The sequence below is a fragment of the Ambystoma mexicanum genome, chromosome 3q, assembly GCF_040938575.1.
Source record: "Ambystoma mexicanum isolate Mex_15411 chromosome 3q, UKY_AmexF1_1, whole genome shotgun sequence".
Lineage (NCBI taxonomy): Eukaryota > Metazoa > Chordata > Amphibia > Caudata > Ambystomatidae > Ambystoma > Ambystoma mexicanum.
The window spans coordinates 1,056,089,152-1,056,114,019 of NC_090926.1; the positions used below are offsets into that span (position 1 = coordinate 1,056,089,152).

General features: G+C 47.7%; 1 protein-coding gene across 1 annotated transcript in view; it reads right to left on the bottom strand.

Annotated features, from left to right (window-relative positions):
* Window positions 1-24,868, bottom strand: part of LOC138583216 (integumentary mucin A.1-like) — a 276,987-nt gene that overhangs the window by 247,266 nt on the left and 4,853 nt on the right. Inside the window, exon 2 of the mRNA XM_069655252.1 lies at window positions 7,752-7,802. Coding sequence (XP_069511353.1) covers window positions 7,752-7,802 — 51 coding nt within the window. The remainder of the gene's footprint in view (window positions 1-7,751; window positions 7,803-24,868) is intronic.

Genomic DNA, 24,868 nt, shown 5'->3' on the forward strand with positions numbered 1-24,868 from the left:
GATTGGGACTCCCAGCACGCTGGAGAGGCGAGACAGGCACGCTGTCCAAAATTCTTGCAGTACCCCACATTCCCAGACCATATGGTAAAAGGTGCCCTCTGCCCTCTTGCAGCGGAAGCAGGTTGCATCGTCGTCTCCCCCCATCTGGATGTTTGTGTTCTGGCGTAGTACGATCTGTGCAGGATCCTGAGTTGTATCAGTCTGTTTTTTGCGTCTATTCCAATCTCGCATGCAGACATCAGTGCCTCCACCCATTCTTCTGTCTCCAATGCCCCCAGGTCTTGCTCCCATTTCCCTCGGAGGTGTGTGAGTTCCCCAGAGCCGAAGGAGTTAATCACCTGATAGAGGGTAGACGTGACCTTGGAGGAGATTCGGTGTGGAAGAGTGTTTGTTTCTAGGGGGGAGCATGCGGGTATGTCGGTGAGGTCCTGGAATTGGGTGTTGATGGCGTGTGTGAGTTGGAGATATCTGAAGTGGTCCATAGGCCTTAGTCCATACGTTGCATTCAGTGTTTCAAAGTGTCTCAGTTGGCCCTTGTGGATTATGTCCACCAGTGTAGATATCCCTTTCCTCTCCCAGGTGTCAAAGTGGCCCATTTGCAGGATTTCGGGAAGGTGTGCATTGTGCCACAGGGGCTGGATCAGGGTTGGTTTATTCTCCCAGCCAATGTGTCTGAGTATCTCCCTCCAGATTCGACGGGTGTGGAGTGATCTCCTGGGGACCACTTTCAGGTTTCATTTGTTGTCGTATAGTATTTGTAGAGGAGGTGGAAGGCCGGTGTCTATTGTTTCAATCCGGATATGTGGGAGCGTTGGATCCCCATGTAGCCAGTCATTTGCCACACCTGTTTGTGCGGCCCAGTAGTATATGCGGATGTCGGGCAATCCTATGCCTCCCTCCCACACCGATCGACGAAGTGTTTTGAGGGCAATGCGGGATTGTTTTCCTGCTCCATAACAACATGCATAGGGACTTGTCAATGTCAGTGAATGTGACAGCCGGGATCGGGAGTGGGGCGTTTTGGATGACATATAGAAATCGCGAGAGCGCCAACATTTTAAATAGTGCGGCCCTACCCAACAGTGAGAGAGGGAGGGTTTGCCAGTGAGAAACATCTTTTTCAAATCTATCCATTATTGGGTGTAGGTTCAGTTTGAGGAAGTCATCTGGTGTGGTGGTTATCTGTATACCCAGGTAGGTAAAACCTAGTACCGAGACTGAGTATGTGCAGGGGTCTGGGATCGCTTCTTCTCCCCCTTGAACTGGAAAATATATTGTTTTCTGTGTATTTACCCAGAGGCCCATGAAGTGTTGGTACTCCTCCAGGGCCCAGGTTACCATTGGGCAGGAGGTTACTGGTTTGCTCAGGTAGATCAGGAGATCATCTGCATATAGTGAGACGCGCTCCTCACCTCCCGTGGGCCAGGCAAACCCCGTCCATCTTGTGCCTGTGCGTAGTCTGATTGCTAGGGGCTCGATGGCGAGGAGGAATAGTAGAGGCGAGAAGGGGCAGCCTTGCCTGGTCCGGCATCCCAGCGGGAATGTCCTGTATGATTTCCCGTTGACCTGTACAGATGCTACGGGAAGGGTGTATAGAAGTTTTGTCCACAACATATAGTAGTGCCCAAATCTCATGCATTGCATTATGTTCCATAGGGCCTCCCATCCTACCGGGTCGAAGGCCTTTTCAAAGCCGAGCGGTTCTGGGATCTCTGCCGCTCTGTCTAAGGCCACCCGGACCCTGCTGAGATTCATTCTTGTGGATTTGTCAGGCATAAAGCCACATTGGTCCAGGTGGATCAGAGATTCAATCACCCCGAGCAGCCTGTTGGCCAGAACTCTAGTGAGTATTTTAGCTTCCCCATTAATTAATGATATTGGTCTGTACGAGGCACAGTGTTCTGGGGGTTTCCCTGCTTTGGGGATGACGACGATACTTGTTTTCCCGAGGTCCGGGGGGAAATAGCCATGCTCTCTGCTGTGGAGGAACATGCTATGCATGTGTTTCGTTGTGGTTGCACCTAATCGCTTCCAGATTTCTACTGGGAAACCGTTCGGGCGTGGGGTCTTCCCCGATTGTAGCTGTGAAAGTGCTTCCCCAATTTCCTCTTGCGCAATCTCGCCATCTAGTTGTTCTATTTGTGGTCTGGAGGGCTTGGGGGATCTCGATCTGTTCAAAGAAGCGTGGAGCACTTGGTGTGGGGTCCTCTGCTGGTGGAGAGTATAGTTGTTCGTAATAGTCGGCGAAGACCTGCGCGATCTCGGAATCGCCCGTTAGAGTTTCCCCTGCTTGGGTATGAATGGCCCATACTTGACCCTTACTCTTTTCTTGTTGTTCTAGCCAGGCCAGGCTCTTGCCGGGCTTGTCCCCCCTTTCATATATCTGGCATTGGCTTTGCCATTGGGCAGTTCGGCATTGTCCAGGGCTCGGTCCTTTAGGTTTGTCTCAGCTGTCGTTAGGGCATCCTGTGCCTCTTGGGTTCCCTCTTCCAACAGTTGCTCCTCTCGTCGGGTTACTTGGGTCTCTGCTTCTATGATTGCCTCGTTATGCTGTTTTCTGTGTGCAGATACCAGGGAAATCGCCTCCCCTCGAAGAACCGATTTGTATGCTTCCCATCGCACGGTTGGACCTACGTTTAGGTCGAAGTATTCTGACGTTTTTTCCGTGAGATCTTTCATTATTTCCGGTATTCCCAGATAGTAGGCGCTTAGATGCCAGGTGTGGTCCTGCTTCTGTTGTTTCCCCTTGAGTTTGATCAGTAGGGGGGAGTGATCCGAGATCCCTCTCGCCAGGAATTCTGCAGCTGTTAGTCGATGGATCATGTTCCTTGGGGTGAAGATGTAGTCCAGTCTGGAGAGGGTTCTATGCGCGTTGGAGTAGAACGAGTAACCCTTCTCTGATATTTGGATTGTCCTCCATGTGTCCAATAGTCCCATAGTGTCCGCAAAGGCGGACAGCTTGGTTGGGGTGTCTGTGGTCCTGTTGCCTCTGTGCGTTCTGTCCTGTCCAATGTCCATGACCTCATTAAAGTCTCCTCCGATTGCCCATGCGTCCGCCGGTTCCTCCAGCATGATGGGTTGGAGCTTGGTGAGGAGTTCCGCCGTAAGCGTGGGAGGTGCGTACACTGCGATGAGGCCCCAGGTCTCTCCGCCCATCTCTCCAAGCACTATCACAAACCTGCCTCGAGGGTCTGATATCACTTTATTGGTCTTAAATGGGACCCGCTTGTGTAGGAGGATCATGACTCCTCTGGAGTCTCTAGAGAACCCTGCCATATATGTGTGTGGGTAGTTGGATTTCCTGAAGAAGCCACTGGTAGTAATCATGAGGTGGGTTTGAGTGATAAATGCAACGTCCGGGGAGTGCCTGTTGAGATATTGAAGCACCAATTTCCGTGTTATACTTGACCCCATACCGTTCACATTCCAGGTCAGAGGGAGATCTGTCTTGTTTTGGTTACGTCTGCGTGTGTCTTCCTGTGTGGTGGTGCCAAAGGATGTGGTGTGACTTCCATGTCTTTGTCACTTGCGGTGTGTTGTTCTGTTCCGGGCTCTGGTGCCCCTTCGTGGTCCCTCTCACTGTATTTACGTCATGGTGTGCTTTGCGTGCAAACCTTGAAACGTTGAACAATAAACTTGAGGTCGGCTCAGTGTGAATATGAGTGGACATGCTTGGGTCCCTAGGCGTGGTAAGACCATTTCCTATACTTCTGCCGCAAGGATATTTCCGATGTGGCATGTCACAGATCACTGGTGTGTTTACTGTCCGTGAGCCTTTTCCTTTAGTAAATGAAACTCCTAAACTCCCCCCACCCTGCACTTCCCCCCAACTTGAAGTAACTGTCGCCCAAACCAACCGAACCATGAACTAAATACTGTAGGTGGTCAGGAGGACCAAGTGTCCCAATTCGTGCAGCCTCTAGCCACTCTGCACTCAGGTGGAGGGGGGGCGTGCTTCTTTAGGTTCCTCTCTGCCCGGGCCGCCCGGCTTCAGAGTTGCTCCTTGATCCCTGTGGGCTTTGATTTGTTTGCCTAGGTTCTCAGGTAGGGCCGCATTTGGCCGGTGTCGCATGCGTCTCGTCCATCCCTCGTGGTGGTGTCGACTGCTCGGGTTGGGTGGCGGGTGCCTTTGTCGTTTCCTCAGGGTGTGTCTTTTCTTGGGCTGGCGGGGTGTGGGTCCGAGAGAACCTGTGTTTCAAGCCAGTTCCAGGTTTCCCGGGGGTTGTGGAACACCTGGACCACCCCTTTGTGGTAAACTTTGAAGGTTGCCGGGAAGAATAGTGCGTATTTGATATTCAGGGACGCCAGCTTCTTCTTTACGGAGTCATACGATTGCTGTGACTTCTGGATTTCCCTCGTGTAGTCGGGGAAGAAGCCGATCCGGTTACCATTGTAAGTAATTGGGCCCGTTGCCCTTGCCATCTGGAGGAGTGTGTCTCAGTCTCTATAGTTCATAAGTTTGGCGATCACTGTACGCGGGAAGGGCCCGGGAAGCAGCATGCCTGTCGGTACCTTATGCACTCTTTCAATTGAGAAGAACTTTGAGAGTTTCTTCGGGGCCATCAGATCTGTTAACCAGTTATCCAGGAAGAGTTCCATGGAGGGTCCCTCTTCTTTCTCGGGCAGGCCGAGGTTGCAGAGGTTGTTGCGGCGGGATCTTCCCTCACTGTCCTCGGCTCTGTGTCCAGGAGGGTGACTTTCTTTTCCACTTGTTCCAGTCGGTCCCCCAGGTTCTTAACCGTGTCCTCTGATTCAGATATCCTTTGTTCTGCTTCTTCTACCCTGGATGTTAGGTTCCTCAGATCCTGTCTCAGGAATGACATCTCAGAGGTCAGGCCATCGATTTTTGTCTCCACCGAGGTCCGGGAGTTGTTTATCACTGCCATAATGTCCGTGAGTGACAATGCCATGTCCGTTTCACCACCCCTGTCCTCCTCCGCCCCCTCATTTTCCGGTCCGGGGAGCCTTGCTGGTGTGCAATTTGTGTATTTGGAGATCTTATTCTGCGTTGCCCCTCTGCGGGGCAGGTCTTTGCCCATGGTTAGTACCTTTGTTGTTTCCCTCACCAGGTCGTCCCCAGGGATTGTAAGTCTTTATTTCTCAGATTTTCTCTGAGGTGCCGTCTCCTTCCTTCACTTGCATCTGGGGGGATTTCCTGCGTGGGGTATGCACCTTTGCCGTGGTTTGGTATGTTGGTGTAACTGCCGATGGTTTATTAGCAATGCTGGGGGGATTTTAATGCCCTGGGTCCCTAGTTGGGGGTGGTTCCGGGCGGGTTCCTTTATTGGCCCCAAGTCTGCATGGTGCGTGTCGCAGGTTCTTTGCCAGTCTCTCCTGGATGCCAACCACGTGGTCCCCGGGATGGCCGCTGTCCCTGTGTGTTGTGCCCGCCTATATTGCTGCTCGCGGGTGTACCAGGTCCCCAGGCTTATTCCCCAAAGAGTTTTCCCCCGCTGTCAAGTGGCAGGGGCCTTTCATCCCCCCATCGCTTGTTGGGGCTCCAGCAGTCTTAGTGGCCCAGTTTGGGTGCTTAACTGTGCGCGCTTATGGCCGTCTCGCGGTGCTGATTGTTGGGTGGGGCTCCTGCCTCACCTTGGGGGACCCCAACCACAGGTGGGGGATGGGCCTTGGGTTTCTGTATGGCTGGGTCCCCCGCCGCTTCCCATGGGGGGGTGGCGAGAGGCATAGGGGGGAAGACGGAGAAAGCTCCCTGCAGTTGTGGCTGGTGGGGTTTTGGGGGCGGGACAAGACAGAGAAGTGTCTCGGTCCTCCTTTCACCGCCTCTGGGCGTGGACGTATTTGTGGGGCCTCCCTCGACTCGATGCGATTACTACTTGAACAAAATGAAAAGCAGAGAGGACTCTGAAGAATAGTCCCAGGTTGGGAGGGAGCTGGGAGAATGTATCTTAGACGGACAGACACCCAGTCATCACATCACAATTCATCCCAATCTACATTGGAGAGGGGTGTCATCACTGCACAGGCTGCAACCAAACCAACTACTACCAGACCCACCATGACTTCTGGCACTGTCGAAGGTGACTGTTGGATGCTTTACAAATCATCTTTATATTACTAAAGAAATACAGTACAGACTCAGCTTTGAGTGAAGGTGGACTTGCTTGTGACCTTATTTCACACTAATCTATAGGACTACGATTTCAACACGCATATCCTCTGGTCACATCATGGTCATTCCTCAGAATCTGATCGAAACTTATAAACCATTTGTCAACTCTGCTATTAAGCATCCATTGCACCATGTTTATTACCCAGCTCCGAACTGACCCAACCAGGTGACCGTACTTCCCTAGACAATGAATAAAAGGCTCCCATGTACTTATAAAGATTACATCTCCTCTTCACAATAGTACCAAGTCGTACAATCCTGAGCCTGGCCATGGCTGACAATTTGATATTATCGCAGCTGACCGCTGCCTTCCCTCAGCCTTCAACCTTGCTCAACCCGCTTTCCTGGACACACAGACGTTATCTTGCCACCCCATGTTTGTGGGCCTGCACAATCCCTAGCTATGAGAGGACTCGCAGCATACAGATTTGTGTATTCGCAATGTACCCCATGTATCCCAACTGTCCCAGACACAAGTCCCTAAAAAAAAAACATTCATACATGTCTCTGCATATATGTTCAAAACTACAGCATCCTCTTAGTGGTATCCTCATCTGCAAACCTCTGTTCTCGTGTGCGCATATGAAGCTCCTCGATTCCCATTTTAAGGCACAATGTGGCACGCCACGTGACAACACTGTTTTCATATTGCATCAGCAAATTTGACATTATGTTGCTATGCGCGTGAAAATCTAAACTGTATCAACTAAACACAAAGTATCATTAATAGTAACACGTATCCCATTCCCATTTACTACAATAGATACATGCTAAGTCGTAACATTGTGCCAAAAACGCCATTAACCCAGTGAATATGGCGGACGCAACGAAATACCTTCTTTCCCATTGAGAACTTTATTGTCCACCCCAACAATATTGCTACAGAAAAAGAAAAAATGAAGATATTTTGGGAAAAGGTTTTGTGAAAAAGTGCAGCGCCTTCATAGACCAAGTACATGGAAGAGGAAGAGTAGGTCTGAGGTAAACAAGAATTCCAGGAAATAATCAGACCATTAACGTTTGTGTCATGCTTTCCTTCTTTGTCTTGAAAGTACAATTTATTTTACGGCTGCATGCGATAATGCAATTTTCATGCAGGCTCTTTACGAACAGTTTCCTTTGAAATCTGCCTCCATCTAGCACCTGTTAAAAGCAGGTTGATTCCTTAAGAATTGACTACAAATGCTTTTACAACGTACAAGTTTGACAAAATGGAGGGTAAAATGAAAGTCTAAAGGCGATTATGACTGTATTTACTCTTTCGTTTAACATAGTTTTATAAAAAGTGGAAAATATCATGTAGGGGACGAAACGGCAAGCAAGTGCTAACGTTGGTGGTCCCTAGCATGCAATTACTACTTTGAACAAAATCAAAAGCAGAGAGGACTCTGAAGAATAGCCCCAGGGTGGGAGGGAGCTGTGCGAATGTATCTTAGATGGACAGACACCCAGTCATCACATCGCAATTCACCCCAGTCTACATTGGGTGTCATCACTGCACAGGCTCAGACCAAACCCTCTACCACCAGACCCATCATGACTTCTAGCACTGTCGAAGGTGACATGTTGGACGCTTTACAAATCATCTTTATATTACTAATGAAATACAGTGCAGACTCACCTGTGAGTGAGGGTGGACTCTGAGTTTTTTGTGCTGTGGTGACTTCCGCAACTGTGGAAAGAGAAAATAGGATTGTTAAGAAGATAAAAGCAAAGCATGAATTGTATCTCCCAAGGCAAGATACAAGAAGGCACTGTCATACAGAGACCGCTCTGGAGTGCATCTCCATAGGGGAATATATAGTGCAGTACAGTGAGGAGTCTGTAATACTGCCTCAGAGACACTCCGGAGTGAAGCTCTTGTAAGCGTTGTGTAGTGCAGACAGAGCAGAACTTTGCAATGCAGCTTCAGGCATGTCTGCAGGAAATCTCCAAGGGGGTTCATGTTGGACAGCCACATGGGTATTCTTGCAGTAGAGCCCCAGCGAGCAGGGTATACACCTTAAAACAATAAGTGGGTTGAGGGGTAGTAACTAGCATGTGATATGCGCAAAAACACAGGTAGTGACGGCAGATGACACAATGTCACATCAAGTGTGACAGGGGCAGGGACAGTGAGGAGAGACGGTGAGTGGAGTAGGAGGGAAGAGAGAAGATAAGCTGCAGCGACAGAAAGACCGAGGGAGAGAAACATCTGAATGCAGAAGGATAAGACCAAGTGGGACCTGAGTAGCTGAAAAGGCACATAATCTTACGTTATATCACATTGGGGAACTTACAGCAGGGACGACCTAGATCGTTCGCAGAGAGAGTTTAGATAGATAAGGCGCTTTTTTTAGGCCATCACAACAAGGTCAGACAGAATCTTAGACAGTAGCAGTTACCGATTTCTAGAGATCATCCTAGGATTGAGGAATGCTAGGTCTAGAGAGAAAACCACCAGCAATAAGACGAGAGAAAGGGGGTTGCCCATTAGTATTTCCCCCCTATCCAGCCCGGTGCAACATATTTTTAACAATCAATAATTTGCACAATTTTCTCATACCCAGGCTGAACATTCCGCTTATCTCATCAGCTCCAAGAAGAATAAAAATCCTTGAACTGTCTCCCAGTTTCCATTAACTATTAAGGCCATTTTTGACAAAGGCAATTACTAACAAAGGAATGAAGAGAGGCAAGGGGAGAGATAGCAGAAGATCAAAGTCATCATAAAAAGAAGACAAACGCCCCGGAGGAGTATAAATATTCAAAACAGGTAAAGAATGAGGATCCGAATAAGAGGCAATGTCAAATTCAAAAGAAGACCAAGTAGGAAAAGAAAACCTATGATTAGTAGGAGTCCAGGTAGGTCAGTATAGAAGACCAGTACTGCCTCCAGGGCGGGTGACTCTATGAGAATGTGGAAAAAGCTAACTTTGAGAAAACAAGGATTAGGATGCAGTGCACTAGTAGCAGATTATTGCTGACAAAGGTACTTTTCTGTAAAGGAAGGAAATGTCAAATTGAAAGATAAAACTAAGTCTAAGCCTAATTCAGTTTTGGGGGCAATTCATCTGGCATTTCAGAGTCTGAAGTTGAAGTAAAGTGACAAACTAGATGAGGTAGTACAATAAAGCAAGTTAGACACATTACAGCCAACTGTCCTAGTGTCAAAGTTCTCAGATGTATGATTGGTGAGGCGTACTAGGATTTCCAAAATTAATAGTGGCAGTGAAACAGAAATAATAAACTGACATTTTTGTTAGGCTTCATTGTGACCCAGTTTTTCCTGAATAAGTGTAGCCAGGTTTCAGAGTAGGCACCCGACAAGCCAGCACAAACAGCAGCAAACAAGTACAGCATTTGCCTTACAAGTGCCACAGTTTGAAAGGATGCCCAGGCAAGGTTCCCCCTGGTGATGGTTACTTTAGAACAATACAATGTGATCCAGCACCTCCAAACAGGGTCTAGTGGGAATGGAGCCAAGGGCCGAAGATGGTGGTGGGCTCGCTCGATATAGCCTCGGATTCTTCGGATGATTATTGCTAGAGATTAAGACAGCATGGGTAAAATCTGTCTTCTTGCCACAGCCTTAGTGGCTGAGATGAAGAAAATCAATGGGAAATTTGGCAGAAGTGTCACCCAAAATCACTTATGGTGCTGAAGTATTTCCTCTCAATCTTAAAATCAACTGAGTGAGAGTGGAATTTATGTTCTCGAAAAAAGTTCTGAATCTTCCAAATACTGTTACTATGACAGTTTTTAGATATGGACTTGGACGTTCTTCTATCCATGTCACTATCAACTGGAAGAAATTGACTCTCTACAGAAACATAAGTCGTTATACCTGGACGTGTCCAATTTTATGCATTCTAGTCCAGTGCAGTCTTAGGCATCAGCTACATTTAATCGCTGGATTCAAGACTTTATAGCCATCTTAAACTTGGTTAATGCTTCTGCCCAGGACTTGTACTCAAATCCTTTAGGAATCAAGAGGAAATACCAGCTCTTTGATTGGCTTCAAACTCATATTAATGCTTGTGAATAGCTATTTTCATATCCTGTTGTCATTGAAAAAACATAGCAAAATATTGCCAAAATGTTTGATAAATGTCCCAAATAAAAAATGGATGCTGGCTTATCTACGTCTCAAACTGAATCATTATCCATCAAGGGAGATCACTGGGTGTAGGCAGGAAGTGCCCAGAGAGAAAAAACTTTGTAGATTCTGCCAGGTTGAGATTGAAACTTTGGTTGTTTTGTTTATTGGGTGCACAGTCCTTTATTCCACACGTGTTCATTATTTTAAACTTTTTGTACAAAATGAATTAGCTCTTTTTCAGAATGACTTTGGGATCAAAGTTTTTACTGGAAATGAGGTTTCTCAAATAAAAGTGGCAATTAATTTTGCACATAAGATTTTAGATGTCGTTTTTTAAAACAATATTTTGTAATCTTTTTTCTGTTATATTTCTTTTTCTTCTCAACTTTACACACATTCTATTGTTGTTAATTATATTCGTGAAAGGTTTTAAAAACCAAGCACAATAAAATTATGTAAAGAAATTATCAGAAGGCAAAGAAGCATGAGTTTAAAAGTCAGAACTATACAATAGTGGGGCATTAGTACTGTTGGAATAGTTTTTGCTGTAGTTTCCTGAGCTGTTTTCTGGATCTGAAAACAACTTTGTGGACCACAATCTCACCCAGATGTTGGGGAAGGTAAGATATGGTTGGGATTGCCCATGCTGTTTTGTCCTTCAAGTCTGGGTTCACATTTAATGATCCAAGAAAGCATGAGCTTCTTAAAGGTGTTTCATATTATTCTGATGTACCAGCAAGCACAGGCTCTCCTAAATGTGGAGACTATTATTAAAGGAGGGCTGTGTTGGTACGAAGGTTTTAAGCTATGCAGCCTGTGCTTTAGATTAAGGATGCGTACAAATGGTCCAGGTAATGGTGTAGATGGTTCCCTGAGTTATACAATCATGTTTTCTATTCAAGGAGGGCGCCAGAGTCTTTCAACCTTTGCAATTGAAATGGCCCTCGAGCCTCGGAGAGGTGTGAGGGGGACGGGGGGTAGTTAGCAGCCTGAGCATAATGCAAATACTTCTTCAAATCAGTGCATTAATTGTGTCCTTTGCAGTACACACCAAACAGGCTGCTTTTACTGGCGACTTCCGACTGCCCACTCTCTCAGAGTACTATTACTTAATACCTCTGTTAACAGGTTTTTTAAGTGGCCATTTGGGGCATCTTTGCTCTGCCTGCGGAGGTCAATAAACCTGTCCTGTGATAACCTGCAGCAATGGGGTCCCCATATATCATTTTGAAATGGCCCTGCCACAAACCCTTACGCATCTTCAGCTAGCCCTGTTTCTATTCATTTTTCAAATGATGGACGTTGCAGAATTCCAACTGCCCAACAGCTACTCTTCTGTACTACTACAGGTCTGCAACATTCGCCTTCCTGGATGTTTTGGACTACAACTCCCATGAGTCCCAGCATGCATAGTCAATGATGAGGGATCATGAACTATGTAATACAAAACATCCGTAGTGCCACAGGCTGCAGAGCCTACATGATATGCACTGGTATAGCTTCTAGGGTGAAGGCACACCCATCCCAGGATTTCATTACAATTTTTTTTTATTTTGGGCTATTAACTGGCGCTGAAAGCGCTACCTTTAAAGCAGAAACTTTTGTCATTAACATAAGAGCTTCAAATATGGGCTTTGAAAGTGGGTCTGTAATGCTTTTGCAATGGGGATGACATTTGAGGAGGGATACAGTTGTAATCCCACCCATTCCCTGCCCCTAGCCATGTAATCCCTATGGCTAATCCCACCCATTCACGGCCCATCTCGCAACTCTTTGATTTTGAGGGAGCTCTACCATGGCCCTACGTTCTCAGGTGGTTGCCTCACTGATCAATAGTTGCATTGATTATTGTAATGCCCTCTATTCGGCGCAACCTAAGGGCTTACTCCTGCGACTACAAAGTCTGCACAATCTTGCAGCAATGGTGCCCTTACGGATCCCACATCAGTCCTGTGATTCGCAGCTTGCATTGGCTTCCAGTAGCGGCGAGGGTTACGTTTAAAGCCCTCTGCCTGGTACATCGGGCCTACCATCAACTTGGCGCACAATTTCTTCAGGACAAATATAAGCCGTATATTCCTACTCCATCTCTCCATTCGGAAGTTTCCAATTTGGTTACTATCCCGAGATTTCTGAGAGCTCGGCTAGGGGGACGGGCATTCTCGGCGGCAGCAGGTAAGCTCTGGAATGAGCTACATATGGCACTAAAGAAAGTAACAAACCATCTGCACTTCTGACAGGCCCTTAAGACTTTTCTCTTCTACTTTTTTTGTTCTTGCTCTACTGTTTCTACTCCTTGCTCCAGGATGCCCTTGTGGTGTATGTGCGCTCTACAAGTGCTTTTAACATAACATAACATGGAGGCAGCCATCTTGGATGACTGTCGCACAGCCTTTTTGTAATTGATAAGGTTACCAATAGAGGTATTCTGCATTCACCAAGCGACATCGAAACAGCATTACAAATGGAAATATTGAAAAAAGTAATTTAGCTTTTTGAGCAAGACTTGGTTTTCACTCTTTTTTCAAGTTCTTATTATTTATTATAATATGATAGAAAATGTTGCTTCTTACATACAAATTGTTTGGGAAATATCGACAATATGTTACCCATTTTTGGGCGAAGATAATATAATAGAGGCTGCAGTCTATTGTACTCAAAGCCGGATATCCAGATGGAGAATCATGCGCCCTGGTGTGCGTCAGGAAGGTAATGAATCTAGAGTGTGCAGTTTCTGCTCACTTAAAAAAGGCCTCTCCTGAAACTGACCTGCTATTCAAGCGCGTGACCTGTGAAGAGCCAGCGCAGCCATTTGTTCAGCATGGCATGGTCCTGTTCAACGTGCACTGTAAATTGCCATAGCTTCCTTAATTGGCCCGCGAGTTCCATCCTGTGGTGCTCGCTCATTGACGTGTGGGCTTGAGTCTGCTGGTTTGCATGAGCGCACCTGTCACTGGCTGCACAAAGTATGCATTAATGTTGTCGTCTCCCGGCTAAGAGCTAATACTGTGCAAACAATACAGCTGGGGAGGAAGGGGAAGAGAGCAAGCGTTGAGCGATACTGGCGCATTGTTGAAGGCTGGTTGCAGTTAGGTGATTTGGTAAGGATAACCTCAGTATGTGGGGGCATTGGGGTCAGCAGGGGGTGTAAAGAATTCATGGTGGCAATAGTAAAGACAGACACAAGTGATCACAGTTCAAGGGTCTGGGTCAAAAAGGGCAAGGGCACTTCTCGCCTTCTCGTCCTTTGGGCTTTAGCTACCTTTCTCCTCCTCTTGAACTGCCTTCTTGAAATAGCCGACTTGTCGTGCGATCTGCCTTGCTCGTAGTGTGCTCTTGTGCTCCACCATTTATCCCTGTGGGGAAGGGAAAGGGCCGCCAGGTGTGTGTGGTTATTATCAATTGCCTGACTCTGCCTGACCCTGGTGTTGGGACTTGTCAGGTAAACGGCTCTGGTGTTAGTCTATTGTTTTTTTGGTGTAACAAAATGTTTGTGTAGAAAAGGGGTAGGGGGAGGTGTAGAGTTTTTAAATATCCTACGGGATAGGATGGGGAAGAATTGTTATAAGGAAGGGGGTACCACATCCCACCTGTTGGTGTCCCACTTCCACTCCCCACATCCAGGTGATCCTTCCGCACTGGTCCACCCGCAGGAACTGGATCCAATAGCGATGGCCTTGTCCTGGCCACCTGGATGACATATCCCCGGGGACCAGCGGGTGAGACACCTTCAGGTTTCTCACTTGGGCCACCCCCAAAGTATGGCAGAGTTGCTAGGATGGTCCTAGCCGCAAAGGAGATTGACGCTGCGATTTCTGCCGTGGGCAGTTTCCATATGGCTGCACTTGAGTCCTTTATGGACAGTTGGGACTCCTTGTCAACGAGATTCAGTGGTCCTGGAGAATTACTGCTTGACAGTTTATAATCAGAAGCGGACATTCGCTACTCTGAATTGGAAGTGGCAAGTGTGCCCGGGAACTGTAAGATAATGACAAGCCCCACAAGCAATGGTGTACCTTAGAAGTCTAAGGAGATGTGACTTTACTTAGAACTAGGACCACCCTAGTGACCGTTTCTAAAGATACACCAGTTGGCCTTGTTATCCTTAGGGTATGTATGACCATTGCATGATGTCTTAGACCCCGAAGGGTGGGGACAATGGGGGATGGCCTGCTAAGCCATTCATCCAGTTAAGGTTAATACGGATAGGTCTGGTAATACTAAATGCGAGCTGGAGCTGTTTTGTCTTGTTTCTGCTGTTACTAGCCATGTTATGCTCCCTCCGATAAGACAGAGGAGAGAGAATGTCATGCCCCCACTTAAAAGGGGACCCATCTTGTGATCGTCATCGACTGAAAGTACACCCGAAAGTAGTGTTGGGGTACTGGAGCAATTGGAGGACAGGAAGTCCAAACCTTAGCAAACTGTGATGGTTCTTCTTTGTTGAACTGTACTGGATAGTATGGCTCCGGGGCACTGGTAGCAGTAAAGCTAGGAATCAGAATTGCAGAGGGTAATGTGTTGCATCCTCAACCTCTGGAAAAGTCTGTTTCAAACTTTCTGAACTTAGTGATTTTTCTTGCCGGAACATTGCCTCCCAATACATAACACCTTTTTAACCAGAAATGGTAGAACGTATATGGATAACTCGGATGATATCAAATGCCCAAACTATTGGCATTGCCAATGCTTGTCTTTGTTCAGTCAGGTCTCCATGTTTGGATTGGATTTGCTGTCAGTTATGCCACACTTAACGGCATTTCACTGGGACATGTCACATGACTGAAGGGGAGCTATCACACGTTAATCAGAATACTATTTTGGCTATGCGCCGCCAGGCTGAATGGGGCTTCCTGACCCCACACCCACTTGATGGTCTTTTAGAGGCCTTATTTACTTAAAAACAAGTTTCCACTCTGGGAGGCCTCGCGCAGGGTTCAGCCCTGCACTAATTTTCCCTAATAGTGCTAACAAGGCATCCATGGAAACAAAATTTTGTTGGGTACAGTGCGTTGCTTGCTGGAAAATTGCAGACTCGCGCCCCCCAATAATACTGGCCAAGCTCGGCCCCAAGTGAAATTTTCATCAGCCAGAACAACACAAACTATGAATACTGTGTCAATTCTACCTACTTGCATATTGAACACATACATGCCAAGTGCTGTAGAGCAGAGGCGTATACTAGTGTAGGGCCTGCGCATACAAGGCCCACCCAAAATCTGTAAATGCCCACTTAGCTAGTACTGTGTGTGCATTTACTGATGTTAATGTCACAGATGTGGGCCCAACTACATTAGCTTCAGGCCCCACTTCTTAGACAATCCTGGCTATGCCTCTGCAGTGCTGGCGCTCTCTTTGGGGACGCCGGATCGCAGACCCCAATATTCTGCTTCATTACGGATTGAGCACTGCTCATTCCCAGTTGACACCAGACAAAAGGCTTTGAGCTGGAGCAGGCGCAGGGAGGTACTGTTTTGTGTTATGGCAAATTCAGTAACTAGCACAATGGGTATGTTGCTTTAAAATCTGGAGCATGTTATGGCCACGTTTGGATACTAGCTACACATTAACAGCATAGTGTCAGGTACCTAATGGTGAGGAAGGATGGCTCAGGGGCAACGTGTTTGTCTTGGAAGCAAGACAATGCAGCGCAACACAGGTTTGAATCCTGATCCCATGCTTAGAAACTACTTGTTGGTATTAAGCGCGTTATAAAAGAACAATTATAATGTAGGGTGGACCCACTTTTGGGCAACACGAATTAGAGGAAAATTCTGCCCAAGAGTCTGGGCCCCCTATAGCAGGGATCAGCAACTCTTGGCTCTCCAGATGTTTTGGACTACAGCTCCCATCAGTCCTAGCTAGTTAGTCAATGGGGAGAATCATGGGATTTGTACACTAGAGTGCGAAAGGCTATCGATTCCTGCCCTGTAGCCTCTCTGCTAACTTCCTACATATCTCAAGATGGAGAGGTAATTGACCTTTAAGTTTTGCTAACATATACACGTTTACTCTAGAGTAAGATTTGCACAGGTCTGTAAAAAAACACTTGTAAAAAAATTCTTGCTAAATTCATTTTGTCATTTCAAAAGGAAGGTTGCACGCCTGGCACCTGGCCCAGAGGACACGATATCACCTTCCCACAAGGACTTACTTGAATTGGGCACTTTTATGGAACAATAGGCGAGCATTTGGCCTTCAGGCAGCTGAAGGGCATACAGCAGGACAGAAAGAGACACAATGTCCTGGAGCGTTGTTACTCAGCAGCAGGGGCTTCCAGCAAGCTTGGGAGGTATTTCACTGTCTAGGCATTGAGGGGTATGTAGGCGCCGGTCGGACACAGGGCCCAATAGGCCTGGTGGTGGAAGACCATTCAAATGTACAAGTGTGGCAGCACCGTAATGGCCTGAAACCAAGGCGTGTGGCTTGGCAAGAAACATTTCCATGAATTCTGCCAAGATTCGCAGACTGTTCTCTCATCTACGTAGCACTTTTGATGCCTTTGCTAAATAAAATCCCATGGACACTGTGATGACTCGAGGGAATTCGTCCCTTCTCCCCAAGGAGGTACCCTCCCACCCCCTGTGAGGCTAGGCAGATGAGCCTGCTTCACAACACCCCTCCTAGGGGTAGAGGCAAGTGGGAACTTACCAGGAGAGACTCCCCTTGTGGGGACAAGGACTCATGTTCCTGTGAAGATCTCCTTAAAGAACAGTTCAACATCTCCTCTTTAGGTATAACCTGCCAAGACTTATATGAAGAGAGAACAAGTATGTGTTATTGTCAGTAAGAAACTGTGAGTATCCCTTTAAATGCAAAACTCCATTTAACTGAGACGAGGAGGATCGTGCAACGAGAAAAGAGGCCACAGTAGGCAGAGAAAGTGAGACACGAAGGTATGCCGTGGAAGGCCCACGGCTACGTAATCCCTGAAAGGGGAGGAGACTGTGAAGTCAGAAAAGGCTGTAAATTGCAAAACTGCTTGCGTACTGAAACCCGGGAGCTGGGCGCACTGCATTGTGTAAGTTGAGAGAGAGAGGAATGAAGAGTGGCTGTGTGACCACAAAGATCTTGTGGTGAACCGGCAATCCCAGAAACTATGCCGATACCACTAAGCGGTTGGAACCGCATACCGTCCCGGTCTCTGAAACACCAGACAGCCATCCTAAAGGAAAATACGGAGTACGAAGCATTGGTGGAATAAAGTAAGGCAGATAGGTGGAGAAGATCAATCCTGAGTGGAGAGAAACCCAATGACGTAATCCCTGAGAGTAACAGGGAAAACGGGAGGCACAGGAGGGAGACGGAGAATCGTTATGGGAATACTTGTGTTCCTCCCAGTCAAGATAACGAGGTTATAACCTTGAAAGCAAGAGAAGTGAATAAGAATCGTTATGGGACTATTTATACTCGTCCCAGTCAAGATCATATGATTATATCATTTAAAGTAAGCAAAGTGAATGAGAATCGTTATGTGAGAGAAGTGGATGAGCATTGTTATAAGAATGTTCATGCTAGTCTCAGTCAGATCCAAGAAAGCAAAATCAAGAAAGAAAGCAGAGCTATAAGAGAAAAGATTGAAGGAAAGGACGAACTGACATATATGTCCAAAGACAAATTCAATAGAAGGAACTAAGGTTGCGAATTATACAGAAGGGAAGACAGTCTCAAGAGAGAGAATCTTAAAGGTTGGATAAGATTACCCTGGGGAAAAGGGAAGAAAAACTATTTGTTATAAAAGTAAAGAAGAGAGGAACAAACTAACGGAAACCATTAACAACAGAGAAGATATCAACCTATGGTCAAAGGAACCTCATTTTGAGAACAATCAGAGGGATAATTAAGTGTTAAAAGAACTTTACGAACTGATCAAAGAAGTCACAAGAGACTATTTGAAAAGAAACTATTGTACAGAGGTTTGTGAGAAGCAAAACCGAGCAGAAGAGAGTCATTCTTCTATATTTAGTTTTTAAGATTAAGATAGTGGTAGGGTCAGTTAGGCTTAGTTTGGACAGTGGACACATGCTTTTAAGACATTCACTGATGACTGATGAGCAGCTTAGCTAGTTTGTTAGGTAAGGATCACCCCATAGAAGTAGGTGAGAAATAGGCATTATTATTTTCTTTAATAAATACACATTTGAAATGTCCTACGAGAGTCTGTGTTCTTCTTCGGAGCCGCCACAATACCCACGGCTAAACGTCAGTTGCGCCTGGACTGCCTGGCATACACTTGGCACGAGCAGGGGACTTTATGCCAGTAAAATGGCTCATCGGGTTGAGCGCTTACTGATGCAATCTGTTGGTGATCTGCAGGTTGTAGGTTCAAAACCCGGCAAGGCCAACTCAGCCTTTCATCCTTCCTAGGTCGATATATGAGTACCAATCTAGGTTGGGTGATAACTGCATGTAAATATATTCTCTGCAAAGCAGCACATGATTATTAGGGTATTTATTGAGCACGGATATGGATTTGGGAAGCAACGGAGCGCTTTGCAATCATAGGGGTATGAACAGGGTTAGGGATCAGAGAAACAAGGGGCAGGGGATCTAAGAACGGATGGAATGGAGGGAGTGCAATTGTCAGCAAAAGCCCTACGGGGAGGAAACAGGGGGGAACAGATCCCTCAGTCATGGGCACTATCAATTGGGCGTAAATCTCTCCTAACCCTTTCCACCGCAGGAATACCGAGAGTTGTCAGTAGAAAATATGTATCTATGGCCTGGAGAGAGGCGCTTACTGAATGTCATCAGAAGATCTTATGTATGTGTGTGTGACGCCCCTGCCAGGCACACGTGCCCAGTATTGCCTGATCGTATGTATGCATGTGTGTTGCCCACCAGCTGCCCTGGCAGTAACGAACTCGCCAGCCCGGTTTAAAAGTCAACTCTTCCTCTCTGTACGCCACACACTGAGCGCTTCAAACACTTGGCTCTGAGTCTGAGGCATGGTAACACTATATAGACAAGTGATCACACACTGCTTCCTATCCTGCTTCACAGCACTGCTGTTCATGCTAGTCATTTTAATGGGACACATCTTCTCAACCTGTCGAAAGAAACTGATTAGGCTCTTCCGTCATGTGGACATGCAGTGTAAGCACAGATCTGAGCAACAACCATCTAACACAGGGAGCTATCCTTCCTATAAAGCAGCGTGTGGTGTAGATGCAGGTGGCTAATGCTTCTACACTGAGGACTGTAGGAGGGAGGAGCTCCAGAAAGTCTCACGGGCCCTTCAGTTGTGCTAATCTGTGACTTTCAATTGTTCTGTTTCTGTTAAAGAGCCCTTTAGATTTCTAGGGAAGGGGTGAGAGTAGTGCTCACAGGCAGCGGGCAGAAGATCCCTGGAGCCTTTGATGTTGCGGGCCCACCGGGCGAGAACCCGATTTGTCCAACGGCCAGTCCGCGCCTGCGCACACTTGCTTACCAACAGTTAGCCTCTCTCGTGTACACGTGAAGCCCCTGGTAAGCACTCTTACCAGTGTTGTCAGTGGATAACATGCACATGCAAATCCCTGGCATGTTCACTTACTATATTATATCAGTGGGCTGTATGTAAAGATTGTATGTATGTGTGATGCCCCTGGCACGCACTCTTACTATATTGTATCGGCGGGTTGGATGCACATGTGATGCCACTAGGAGGTACACTTACTACATTGTAACAGTGGGTCGTAGGTACATATGACACTCCTGACACACACTTACTGTATTGGTTCAGCAGGTCTTATGTATGTGCGATTCCCCTGGCAGGCACACTTGCTGTACTGGTTCAGTGGGTCATATGTATGTGCAATGCCCCCTGCGGGCACACTTACTGTATTGGTTCAGCAGGTCTTATGCATGTGCGATGCCCCTGGCAGGCACCCTTACTGTATTGGTTCAGCAGGTCTTATGTATGCGCGAGGCCCCTGGCAGACACCCTTACTGTATTGGTTCAGTGGGTCTTATGCATGTGCGATGCCCCTGGCAGGCACCCTTACTGTATTGGTTCAGTGGGTCTTATGTATGTGCAATGCCCCTGGCAAGACACATTTACGGTATTGGTTCAGAGGATAATATGTATGTGCGATGCCCCCGGCAGGCACACTTGCTGTACTGGTTCAGCAGGTCTTATGTATGCGCAAAGCCCCTGGCAGGCACATTTACTGTACTGGTTCAGCGGGTCTTATGTATGCGTGAGGCTCCTGGCAGGCACATTTACTGTATTGGTTCAGCAGGTCTTATGCATGTGCGATGCCCCTGGCAAAACACATTTACGGTATTGGTTCAGAGGATAATATGTATGTGCGATGCCCCCAGCAGGCACACTTGCTGTACTGATACAGTAGGTCTTATGCATGTGCGATGCCCCTGGCAGACACCCTTACTGTATTGGTTCAGCGGGTCTTATGCATGTGCGATGCCCCTGGCAGGCACCCTTACTGTATTGGTTCAGCGGGTCTTATGTATGCGCGAGGCCCCTGGCAGGCACCCTTACACTATTGGTTCACTGGGTCTTATGTATGCGCGAGGCCCCTGGCAGGCACCCTTACACTATTGGTTCAGTGGGTCTTATGTATGCGCGATGCCCCTGGCAGACACCCTTACTGTATTGGTTCAGCGGGTCTTATGCATGTGCGATGCCCCTGGCAGGCACCCTTACTGTATTGGTTCAGCGGGTCTTATGTATGCGCGAGGCCCCTGGCAGGCACCCTTACTGTATTGGTTCAGTGGGTCTTATGTATGCGCGAGGCCCCTGGCAGGCACCCTTACTCTATTGGTTAAGTGGGTCTTATGTATGCGCGAGGCCCCTGGCAGGCACCCATACTGTATTGGTACAGTGGGTCTTATGTATGCGCGAGGCCCCTGGCAGGCACCCTTACTGTATTGGTTCAGCAGGTCTCATGTATGTGCAATGCCCCTGGCAAGACACATTTACAGTATTGGTTCAGAGGATAATATGTATGTGCGATGCCCCCAGCAGGCACACTTGCTGTACTGGTTCAGCAGGTCTTATGTATGCGCAAAGCCCCTGGCAGGCACATTTACTGTACTGGTTCAGCGGGTCTTATGTATGCGTGAGGCTCCTGGCAGGCACATTTAGTGTATTGGTTCAGCGGGTCTTATGCATGTGCGATGCCCCTGGCAGATACAGCTTACGAATGTTGACAGCGGATTGCATGTATGTGTGACTGTCTGCCAAAATGGCATTAAAACATTAAGAACAGACCCCCTTTTATTTGTCCCTCATGTTTCTTTAGAGATGCTATAGAAGTTGACTCAGCTAAAACATATTTTTAATTCGAAGGATGGCAAGTAAAACCTCTAAACATGTCTCACCAGCAAAGACCCCTGGATGTTACTTCTTGTTCCTACTTGTGCCTACTACATCAACAACAGCTCACACCTACAGTCGCACCTCTAACCTATGGCTCCCATCTACAGGGGTCGATTTATCTAGACTCCCTATTTCCCTCCACATAGATTACAAAGCCTTGTACTTCTCACCTCTCATGCTTTCGGCTGCTTGGAAACTTAGTCTAGCCCCTGTCATGGTAATGCCGCTCTAACTATTTTTTAATTCTTTTTATTTATTGTGCATTTGTGACCCTCTTACACAAAAAGTAGATTGTGTTCAATGCGCCCACATGTCAACAGGGAGGGAACATGGGATTGAAACAGTATATACAAGGGAGGATAAAGGCACACCTACTATGCCTTGTGAGTATTCAGAATGTGCAAGTGCAGAGAGAGAAGAGGGGTGGAGCGAGTGAGCGTGAGTGCCGGAATGTCTGTGCTCATGAGTGAGCAGCGGATCAAAGTGCCAAGTATTGTAAGTGCTGGGATCGTAGACCTAACCTAAGTGAGTAAGTGCAGGCCTACAGTGGGGTAGGCCGGTGGGTGCCGAGGCAAGTGCTGTGTGTCGGCAGAAGCTAAGGCGAATGGGTGTGGGAGGACAGGGCCCGAGGACCCATAACGGCTCTGGTTACCAATCGTAGCGACTGAGGTTAGCAGAGAAGGGAAGAAGGGAAGGCAGATGTGAAAAGTAAAAGTCTTGAGGAGCTTCTGGAATTTGAAGAGGTCCCACTCAAACCGCAGAGGAAGGAGGAGGCTGTTCCACAGAAGGGAGCCTGCTGAAGCAAGAGATCATCCTCCACCCTCTGCTTATCAAAACGCTACACACACAGATAGTTGGTACCAGAGGAGCGTAGAGATCTAGAGGGAGAATATTTAGTGATAGCAAGTTGCAGATAGCATGGCCGATGGCCTCAGACAGCCTTGTGAATGATGCAGAGGGATTTCAATTTAATCCGTGCAGCAACCGGGAGCCAGTGAAGAGTTTTTAGGGCAGAAGAGATGCGGTCCCTGCCCTGCCAAGCATAACTCTCACTGCCTTATTCTGGTTTAGCTGGAGGGGTCATATAGAGGAAGAGGGTAGCTTCAAGAGTAGGCTGGTTCAGTAGTCAAGCCTAGAGAGAACCAGAGCTCTGGTAACATTGAGCCTCTGGGGGAAAGTTAGAAAAGGGAGAATTCCTTTGAGAAGGAAGAGTTGAAAGATGGACTTCTTGGCAATGTCCTTGATGTGAGGGAGGAAGGAGAGAGAGGAGTCGAAGATGACTCCAAGGTTTTTGGCTTCAGATGAAGGAGAAATGTGAGGGAGAGCTCATAGAGTGAGGGGAAGAAGCCAGAAGCAGGGGTCCCAATAGGCAGGTTCTCAGTCTTGCTGGCATTGAGGCAGAGATCATTGGAAGTGCACCAGGACTGGATAGCAGACAGGCAGTCTGGGATGGTGGAAAAAATAAGAGGGTCAGAAGCACGTTTGAAGAAGAGTTCAGTGTTGTCTGCGTAGCACTGGAAGTTGGAGAGAAGGAAGAAATTATGCGTGTCACCGGAGCAAGGTAAGTGTTAAAGAGCCAGGGGGAGAGGTCGGAGCCCTGGGGGACACCAAAGGTGGGGCAGAGGTGAGTGAGGAGAAGGTGCCCAGAATAACCTGGGACAGACGATCAGTTAGGAAGGAGGTCAGCCAGTCCAGTGCCCACTCCGAGATACCCAGGGTATCATGGAGCTGTTATATGAGGATGGAGTGGATGACCGTGTCAAAGGGAGAGAAGAGATCAAGTAGAATGAGGACAGTTGGAGAGTTAGAATCCAGAGATGAGAGCAGTTCTTCACAGGTGTTCAGAAGAGCAGTTTCCGTGCCTCTGGATGCTCAGAATCTAGATTGATGGTCGTGGAGACCACCAACAAGTTCAGTGCGTGAGGTAAGTTGGGGGAAAGCCAACTTCTCCAGGAGTTTCCCAGGATGGGGGGTGATTTTTTATCAGGAGGGGGTGCACAAGGTAGTGCTTTAGGGGGGAGAGGAAAGATCCAGTAGAAATAGAGTGGTTGCAGAAATCAGCAAAGGCAGGGGCAAGAGGGCCAATGTTGTCCTTGATGGCTCTGGAGGAGCAAGGGTAAACCTGTTTGGAAGATACATTCATAGAGTGGACAACTCTGGTGACCTCGTCAGGTGAGACAGGGGAGAAGGAGGCAAGAGAGGAGGAAGGAGGCTGGGAGGCCATATGGAGGCATGGGTGTTGGTGAGGAGTCAGGGGAGAGGGTAACAAGGGTGTTCAGGATGTCCAGGGTTTTTGTGGTGAAGTGAGTAGCCAGTGCGCTGCAGAGGGCCTGGGAAGAAAGAGGGGAGGAGGAAACTGCGGATGGGTTGGCTAGTTCCCTGCAGATTTTAAAGGGTTCAGTCGAGTTGTTGGATGCACCAGATACCTGTGCCTGGATGTGGGCCCTTTTCTTGGCACGGATGAAGAGTCTTTATTGTCTTGGGATAAGGCGGCAAGCCAGTTTGTAAAAGGGTGAGCCTGAGGTTTGCAACTTCTGTTCTGCAGCTCTGCACTTTAGTTTCAGGACTGCACGTTCAGAGTCGTACCAGGTGTTACGCTTAGAGGCAGGTTTCAGGCGGATCCTCATGACTGGGGAAAGATTGTCCAGAGTGTTAGTAATGGCCAGATGGGGGTTGCTGAGAGCAGTCAGGGGTCGGGGCGGGGGATGAAGGTGGATGACAAGACAGCAGAGGAACTCGTTTCATCAGACAAATGTTTGTGATCAAGGTTGGCCGGGCTGGTGGAGGTGCGGTCAGAGGGCCGATGGAACCCAGGCAAGAGGAGAGGAGAAAGTGATCTGACAAGGAGAGAGGTGTGATCAGAGAGCGGCGGGGGCTGAAAGACCACAGTGGATAAGAGCATCAAGAGTGTGTCCTCCCGAGCCAACGGAAGAATGGAGAGGGAAAGCGAGGTGCAAAGGTCATGCAAGAGGGTGGGGGCTATGGTAGAGGAGTACAAATGGATGTTGAAGTCACCCAAGAGGAGGAGATTGGAGGTTGTAGTGAGGAGCGAGGAGCAGAACTCAGCCCATTCAGAGAGGAACAGAGTGGTAGTGCCATGGGGCCTGTACATAGTGGTAATGGTCAGAGAGGAGGAGGGAGAGATGACCAACTTGCAAACCAGGCTCTAAAAGGAAGAGTAAGGCTGATTGGGCATGAGGGAGGCAGGGACACACTCAGGGAATATTAAGTCAACCCCACTGCCAGCACGGTTATAACGTGGCTTGGAAAAGATCTTGTAGCCATGGGGGGAAGGGTGTCAAAGGCAGAGACTGAGCTGGCATTGAACCACGTC